This window comes from Myotis davidii, unplaced genomic scaffold (assembly GCF_000327345.1).
Source record: "Myotis davidii unplaced genomic scaffold, ASM32734v1 scaffold370, whole genome shotgun sequence".
NCBI lineage: Eukaryota > Metazoa > Chordata > Mammalia > Chiroptera > Vespertilionidae > Myotis > Myotis davidii.
This window is the reverse complement of record NW_006288615.1, coordinates 8,019,391-8,027,641: the sequence shown is the minus strand read 5'-3', so window position 1 is coordinate 8,027,641 and position 8,251 is coordinate 8,019,391. Positions and strand designations below refer to the sequence as shown.

General features: G+C 59.5%; 1 protein-coding gene across 6 annotated transcripts in view; it reads left to right on the top strand.

The window, feature by feature from the left end:
* Positions 1-8,251, top strand: part of KIF1A (kinesin family member 1A) — a 74,525-nt gene that overhangs the window by 39,739 nt on the left and 26,535 nt on the right. For all 6 annotated transcript variants that reach the window (XM_015561939.1, XM_015561934.1, XM_015561936.1 and 3 more), the window contains 6 exons: positions 12-84; positions 281-374; positions 1,317-1,465; positions 1,803-1,981; positions 3,712-3,849; positions 4,616-4,888. In XM_015561939.1, coding sequence (XP_015417425.1) covers positions 12-84; positions 281-374; positions 1,317-1,465; positions 1,803-1,981; positions 3,712-3,849; positions 4,616-4,888 — 906 coding nt within the window. The remainder of the gene's footprint in view (positions 1-11; positions 85-280; positions 375-1,316; positions 1,466-1,802; positions 1,982-3,711; positions 3,850-4,615; positions 4,889-8,251) is intronic.

Here is an 8,251-nt window from a genome sequence, read left to right as displayed (position 1 = left end):
TGCTCTCACAGGCTCCAGGAGCTTGAGGACCAGTACCGCCGGGAGCGGGAGGAGGCCACCTACCTGCTGGAGCAGCAAAGGCTGGTGAGAGCGCCGCTCCCTGGTCCCCAGGCCCCACACGATGCCTGGGTGGGGTGAGCCGGGTCCCTGCTTTGCAAACAGCCCTACTCTCCGCTGCCCCAAGCCATCGCTGTGTTGGTCCATGTCTGGGCCCACTGGGCAGGCCTGGGGCCCACAGCCCGAGGGGCCCAGGGGAGTCACAGACCCTGCTCTGTGCTAGGACTATGAGAGCAAGCTGGAGGCCCTGCAGAAGCAGATGGAGTCCAGGTACTTCACAGAAGTGAACGAGGAGGAGGAAGAGCCAGAGGACGAAGGTGAGGGCTCCCCAACCTGCTGGTGGGCAAGGCCTGGGTCTCCAAGTACATGCAGCCCCCAGGGCACTTCCTGGGGTCAGTTGGTCTGCATCTTTGCCCTGGGGTCCTGCCTATTCCTTGGGAAGAAGCCTTGTCCCTGGGAGGCAGGATTCAGGGAGATTGTGCTGCAGCAGGAAAGCACCCCACAAGCTGCACACGCATGTGCAAACACATGGGGTTCTGGAGGCAGCAGCCTGGACCATGGGGAGGACAGTGAGGGTGTCCTGTGTCCATTCACCCTGTGCTACCACCTGGAGGCTGGAGCTGCCCCAGGACAAGGTCACTGCTCCTCACCTTGGGTCATTTGCTTAGGTGGCCCATTGTCTGCCCTCATGCTGCTGTGGGGGCCCAAGGGTGGCCATGGAGTTCATGTCCTGCTTGATCTCTGGTCTGCGGGTTAGCACCTTTGTGCGGATGTGACCTTGGTTTCCCCTTGTCTGGACTCATCTACCCAATGAGGGCCCTTTGAGCTCCAAAAGGCAGGGCTCTGGGTGGGAGGAGTCGCTGGGAGGAGGGGTTGAGCCTGGGAGCATGGACTGGCCCTTCCTGGGCCCTTCCTGGTGGAAAGAGGGTGTAAGCTGGAGAGGGTGTGCAGGGCAGTCCCTGTCCCACTGCTTCCCCACGTGGCGGTGTGCCTGTCATTTTCCTGCTGGCCCCTCAGTCCTCACCAAGCTTCAGTCCGACTCAGGATGGCTCAGGACGATGCTCATGCACTGCCCTCCTTGGGGCTCGAAGAGCCTTTCATATTACACGGCTCATATCACTTCTTCCTGCCAGTTTCCTTCTTTCCGAGCACCCAGAACAATTAGGCTGAGATTTGGGACCCAGAACAGAGCCCCTGGCCCTGACCCAGAGCAGGATGTTGTGGCGTGGCCTCGATGACCGTGCGGCCCCTCCCCACAGTCCCGTGGACGGAGAGGGAGTGCGAGCTGGCGCTGTGGGCCTTCCGGAAGTGGAGGTGGTACCAGTTCACGTCGCTGCGGGACCAGCTCTGGGGCAATGCTATCTTCCTCAAGGAGGCCAACGCCATCAGCGTGGAGCTCAAGAAGAAGGTGGGCCCACCGGCGGTCTTGGAGGAGGGTATCACCTGTCCTGCTTATGGCTGGACTTGTCACTGGGCTCCTCTGCTCTGGGCATGGTGGAGGGGTGCTGCCCGGCCTGGGCCCCTGGGTGGGGGGCGGAGGGGTGGGAGGGAGGCAGGGAACTGACCGAGGTGATGTGGCTCCCGGCTCAGTAGGCAGGCAGGTGGGCAGGTGTAGCCCTCTCCGGTGGTGGGTGGGGAGATTCCCACGTGCAGCATGATTACGGGAATTGGGAAGGAAGCCCTTCCCGTGCCCTGGCTCCCGCCCACCAGAGGGCTGACGGGTGGTCATCTTGTGCCCGTCACAGGTCCAGTTCCAGTTTGTCCTTCTCACGGACACACTCTACTCCCCACTGCCTCCCGACCTGCTGCCCCCAGAGGCTGCCAAAGACCGAGAGACGCGACCCTTCCCCCGCACCATCGTGGCTGTGGAGGTGCAGGACCAGAAGAACGGGGCCACCCACTATTGGACGCTGGAGAAGCTCAGGTGTGGCGGATGGTGGTGGAAGTGGACGTTGGGGATGGGAGCCACCAAAAGGGGGGCGGGCACCAGTTGTATGGGACACCTGTCCGTGCAGCTTTTTCTTCTGCCTTAATCTCTTTAACAATCAGAAGCAAACAGTGACTGAGACCCACCTCACACAGGGCCTGGTTCTCCCTCCACCAATGCCGTGGAACGTGTAGTACGTCTTTGTGGAGGAGGCCATGGGAGCTGTAGGGAGGTGGCACAGGATGGGCACACAGGGCCTGAGAGGCCGGGAGCGGGCTGCTGGGGCTGCTACAGTCCACCTCCTTGGTCCCCACACGCTCACTGTGTGTGACATGTGCCCTGCCCTTAATTTATAAAGGTGACTGAGCCACAACAGGTCAGTGCCACTGAAGAAAAGTTTAATGTCACTCACAGTCCCTAGAAATGAAAGGAACGCCAGAGAGGAGCACAGGACAGCAGAAGGGAGACAGGATCAAGGGAGAGGCCTCGGCCACGGCCCTTCGGGGTTTTCATGGGCAAAGCAGCGCGGGGTGGACAGCAAGGACAGGGCTGCCCCTAGTTGCCTGGTATCTGGCCTTGGGCAGATGGAGTGCAGGGGCACTGGCTGGATGTATATCAGCTAAGGGGGTGGCTGTGTGTGTGTAAAACTCACCCCCAAAGTGTTTACTGTCTGAGAATTGGCTGGCTCTGGGAGGGGCATCCTCCCTAGCCAGCAAGGCCCCAAAGATCATAAAACATCATCCTATATAATAAAAGCCTAATATGCAAATCAACCAAACAGTGGAATGACCAGTTGCTACGATGCACACGGACCACCAGGGGGCAGATGCTCAATGCAGGAGCTGCCCCCAGCCCACAGGCCCCTGGCCAGCCAAGGCGGGTGCCAGCAGGGAACCCCCAATCGCCCTGCCAGTCACCCCACAGTTAGGCCCTGATCACCAGCCAGGCTGAGGGACCCTACCTGTGCATGAATTTCATGCACCAGGCCTCTAGTAAAATGTAATTAACATAGCACACACTGCACACTCATAGACTCTTACCTTTCTTGTATGGCTCATTCACACACACACACACACACACACACACACACACAGTAATTCCTGCCCCTGCCCAGGCACACACACTCGCACTCACAGCCCTCCTCACCTCCCAGGGCTGCAGGCTGATGTTTGGATAAATGTTCACCCTTCATTCATTCATGTTACACCTGAGTGCTGGAGGGAAATGATTGCATTTTCTTTCTTCCTCAACTTGTGGGTTTCCTGGGGGTAGTAATTGTTTACCATTTTCTATATCCTATCACCAATTTGCCCTTTATTCCTGGAGCATCCTGAGGTCCCCATGCCAGCTCCCCTCGGGGTTCTCTCCCCACTTTTCTGCCCCTGCTAAGGGTTACCTCCCTGTTGCTGGTTTCCAGCTATCCTGCCTGCTTGCCCCACCTTGCTGCTACCTGGCCAGAGTTGGGAGGAGTTAGTGACCTTGTCTGTTTACCTGGAAGTCCTTTGCTCAGTGACCGATTTTGAGGACCTAGAGGGCTGTCAGGAAAGCAGCTTGAGCCTCAGACAACCCTGAGCGGGACGCTGTAGCCAGAGCTGAGTCCCAGAGGAGGCGAGCATGGACTGGCCCTTCCTAGGCCCTTCTTGATGGAAAGAGGGTGTGAGGTGGGAGAGGGTGTGCAAGGCAGTGCCGACCCCATTGCTCCCACACTGACCTCTACACCCTTGCAGGCAGCGCCTAGACCTGATGCGGGAGATGTATGACCGGGCAGCCGAGGTGCCCTCCAGCGTCATCGAGGACTGTGACAACGTGGTGACTGGCGGAGACCCCTTCTACGACCGGTTCCCCTGGTTCCGGCTGGTGGGCAGGTGGGCACCTCCCTCCCTGGGCTGAGACAGAGCGAGAGAGAGAGTGAGAGAAAGAGAAAGAAAGAGAGTGAGAGAGATTGAAAGAGAGAGTGAAAGAGAGAGAGAGATTGAGAAAAAGAGAGATTGAGATTGAAAGAGAAGAGAGGGCAGGGGGGCGGGAGCCTCCCAAGGCAGGACCCTGACTGGCCCTGCTCCCGTCCTGACTTCTCCGCCCTGGTCCTTCCTGGTCTGACCCCTGTTATTTAGGGACCATGGAGGGCTCCCAGCATTGTCCCCACACCCACTGTGAGGCGTGGCCACCAAGTCACCCAGGTCTGTGTATGTGAGTGTGTGAGGCTGAGTCTGACTCCCCAGGTCACCTTGTGGCTGTGGTGGGAGTGGGGACACAAGGCCACCCAGAGCCTCAGTCCCAGGCCTCCTGGCCCTGGGCTCCTGGCCTGGGTCTGTGCCCAGCCCCTCGCCCTGCGGGACGGGCGTGGTGTTCAGAGGCCTCCAGATGGCCAAGCACATGAGGTCTTCACGTGACCTCAGCCATACCACGGCAGGATCACTCCGCCAGTGCTTCCAGGGCCTTCCGGAACCGTCCACTGACCACACGTGCAGTTTCCTTCTGAGCCTGGGACGGGGTGCCCTTTTGGTCCTCGCCTTTGAAGGCAGTTCTTGGTGGTCTGTGTGTTTGGTTTGGGTGTAACTGGAAGCCCCTGCCCCTGTGTGCCCTGCGCGAGGGTGGTGTTAACTTCTCTCTGTCTTGTCCTACTAACCTCAGTTCAGTCATCTCTGGCTGCAGCAGCTACCCTCTTCTCAACACGTGCATGAGCGCGCGCATGGCTGCTCTCACCCCCTCCCCCACCTCCTCGAGCCCCGACTCCGACACCACCGAGCCTGCGGAGGAGCAGAGCCTGGGGGAGGAGGAGGAGGAGGAGGAGGAGGCGGAGGAGGAGGAGGAGGACCTGGAGGACGACGTCTTTCTGGAGCACACGCTGTGCCACGGCCGGGACCCGTTTTACGACCGGCCCCCCCTGTTCAGTTTAGTAGGAAGGTTGGTGAGGTCGAGGACAGCATGCTGGGAAGGAACCAGCTCTTTTGCACAGGAGCACTGCTGTGGGCACAATTTGACCGCCCTCAGGGCGTGACCACGGGCCAAGGGGCTGGCCTTGCAGGAGGGGGCCTGAGGAGCTCCAGGGCGCCTGCATTCCTGAAGCATGGCCGCCAGCTCTGTGCAGGGGAACACACTTCAGAGAGAGTCTAGAACCCGGGAGGTGGCCGCTGGACCCTGGAAAAAATCCTTAAGCAGGACTCCCACTGGGGACATTTGGAAAGCAGGGGGCAGGCCGCCCTCAAGGCCCTGTGGTCCCTGAAGAGATGGGGCCTCTAGGGAAAGGAGCAGAGCATGGGGAGCTGTCCCGCAGGGCAGGGAGGAGGGCTGCACTCGGGCAGTGGAAGGACCTCCCTCAGAAACAGGGGCCCTGCAGACCCTGCCTCTCTCTGAGCCTGTCTCTGTCTAAAGGTGAGGACTGTTTGTCCTCTGGCCTCCCAGGCCATCATGGCCAGAGGCACATGGCCCTGCACCCGCACAGGAAGTGCCCTTTGCAGAGAGGAGCCCAGTGCTGTCCTGGGTGGATAAGAGAGGCCGAGGTCACGCAGATACAGCTGCCAGTCACGTTTGTTTATCATCATGGAATGGAAGCCTGACGGGTGAAAGAAAGACCTAGAAGCCTCCTGTGGGTGAAGGAGAAGCAGCTCATGAAGCAGCTGAATTTACATGTTTACAGTAGGAAAGGTGTGAGATGGTTTTCGCAGCAGCCGCTTCTGGAGCTGAGCTAGTCCGATGGAGGTTTCGGAAGCCTTGGCCTTGAGCGCCAGTACGGACAGCTGTGGGCTGCAGCGGCCTCAGAGAGTGGGATTCACATGGATCCTCTTGGAACGAAGCAGGTTGCCATGGGCACACATCCTGGATTTATTCTAATTAGGGTCCCTTGAGTGACATGCTGGCCTACTGGATAAAAGCAAGTGGCTCTCTCCCTCTGAGATGCCTGGGCTTCGGTCTGCAGAGCCCAAGAGGGAGTGGAGCCTCAGAAAGCCCAGCCACTAGGGCGAGGCCCTCTGGCCTGCTGGGCCCAGGAGGCACTCAGGTGACAGGTAGGCATGGGACAGGGCACAGGGGAGCGAGGACTCGGGGAGAAACGGGGGTGGGTTCTTGCAGTCTCAGCCAGAAAGAGCTGGGTCCTTCCGGCACTTCCCCGTGTGGGTCTGAGATGTCAGGAAACAACCAAACCAAAGCAAAGCCGCCCCTGAGAGGCCGGCCCTGCCTGTGGGCGGTCCAAGGAGGGCTTCTTTTGGAACCATCCTGATCTTTTTGTTTGGCAAGAATTGGCTTTTCCCCGCTCAGCAGCTATGTGGGCCGGGCCTCGGGAAGGACCCGGCTGTGGTTTCCTCTGATCCTCTGGTAGCTGCCGGCTCTCTCCAAAGCTTAAGCAGAATTGGGGCACTCACTCTCATCTCCCTTCAGAAAGGCTTTCCTGGCCCAGCATGCATCTTTGCACCTCACCAATCTCGTGGTCAGCGCTGCCTCCTCCCTCCCGCCACACAGCTCTGGCTCTGCGTCTCTGCCACCTCCTCTCTCTGGGCGGGTTTCAGCCTGCTTCAAGGTGTGCTCACCTCCGTGGACAAGGCCCCCAGCCTGGGCCTCCCTCGTCCTGACCCAGCCTCCTTATCCACGCCCAGGGTCCGCCCCCCAGGGGGCATCTCCCGTTGGCAGTCTGGGGTGCTGGGTGAATTGGGGGATGGCTGACCAAGCAGAGGGAGTGTTTCCCCCTATAATCATTTCTGCCCAGACCACCACTCTCAGGAATTTTTTAAGAGGGACTGGGTGAGAAAACAGAGGTGATTGCCCAAGGGAAGTGTCTGGGACTCTGGGTGGGAAAATGCTAAGCTGTTCCATGCACTCTGCCACCTGGGCTGGCAAGGCCAAACCATCAGCCAGGTGTACTCTGCGTACCGGGCTGCTCAACCCAGATCTTTGCCAGTGAGACTGAGAGCCACTCTGTGTGTGCGTGCAGGGCGTCCCCACGGTGGCCCATGCTAATGCCAGGTTGTTTCTGCCCCATGGCCCCACCCCCTCATGTCTAGTGCTGTTAGGAGGTGGCTCTGTACGGGGTGTGGGGTCTTTGAGCCCTAGCTTGCAGTCCCTTGAGGCTGGTGCCATGGCTCCCGGGCCCCAGAGGTTCCTTCTGGCTGAGTGTGTCCATCACCATGGCCAGGTGGACCCGGATTAGGAGGAAGGAGCCAGGAAGGCTCCCTTCACCTTCTCTGATCCGGAGCCAGAGCAGCAGCCAGATCTGTGGTCCCAGCCGTATTTTGTGCACCCCTCAGAAAGAAAGATGAGGCCAGCTGCTGAGGCGTGCCACTGCTCAGTCCAACCCGTTTCAGTGCTGAAGTGTGAAGAGTGGGCATCTTAGAACCCAGGAGGTGCGGGAGCATCTACCACCCAGGTGTGGGAAAAGCAGATGTCCCAGTGCCGGCCCCTGCTGAGCTCAGGCCCCCAAGGGGCTGATCAGAGTATTGGGGACACAAGGGCCCACTGGACCTGGGCCGGCAGGGGGCTTTGAGGTGGCCCTCATCCCAGCTCTCCCTGCTGGCTGGGAGGCCCTGGCAGCCCTTAACCTCTCTTTTCTGCAGGCTGTACTAATTAAGGACCCTCGTGCCCTTACTTAACCCATAGAGGAGGTATGCTCCCGTCAGTACCCCCGATTTCAAGCAAAGGCCCTTGGCCAGTCAGGTGCCGGGGTGGGAAGGCCACCACTGTCCCCACTTTGAGGCAGCTGCTGGGAGCAGCCCATCAGCCTGCCCCCTTCAGTCCTTGCCTGCTAGGTGCCCTGTGTGACTATGGCAAGGGGCTACCAGTATTTGGGCCTCAGTTTCATCTTGTAACCAGGGCCAGGAATGGACTTAGGGCCCATGTGGCTGGAATAGAGGCTGGGCAGCAGGGCTGCAGGGGAAGCAAGGAGATTGTATATCATCGAGGTGGGGTCTAATCTGCATCCCAGGACTCCTGGGATGCTGGGGAGGCCATGGGGGAAGCAGGCGGGTGGCCGGTGGTAATGGACTCGCCAAAGGACTTCGGAGAGACTTCTGAGGTAGAACTGATGGGTTTGAAAGATAAGATGGTTTCAGGTTTTTGACCTGCTGGAGGAGGACCAGCAAGGCCATGGAGGTCGAGATTAGGAGCCCCACCTGAGGGGGCTGCAGGACTGGAGTCAGAGTTACCAGCCATGTGCTGTGGTCACAGCAGGTCCAGAGAGGGAGGTCCTGGACCTCAGAGTGTGGGGCAAGGCCAGTGGCTGTGGGTGGTGTCTGACCTCCAAATAAGCCGAGTGAAAGGGTGACGGGTGACACCGCTCTT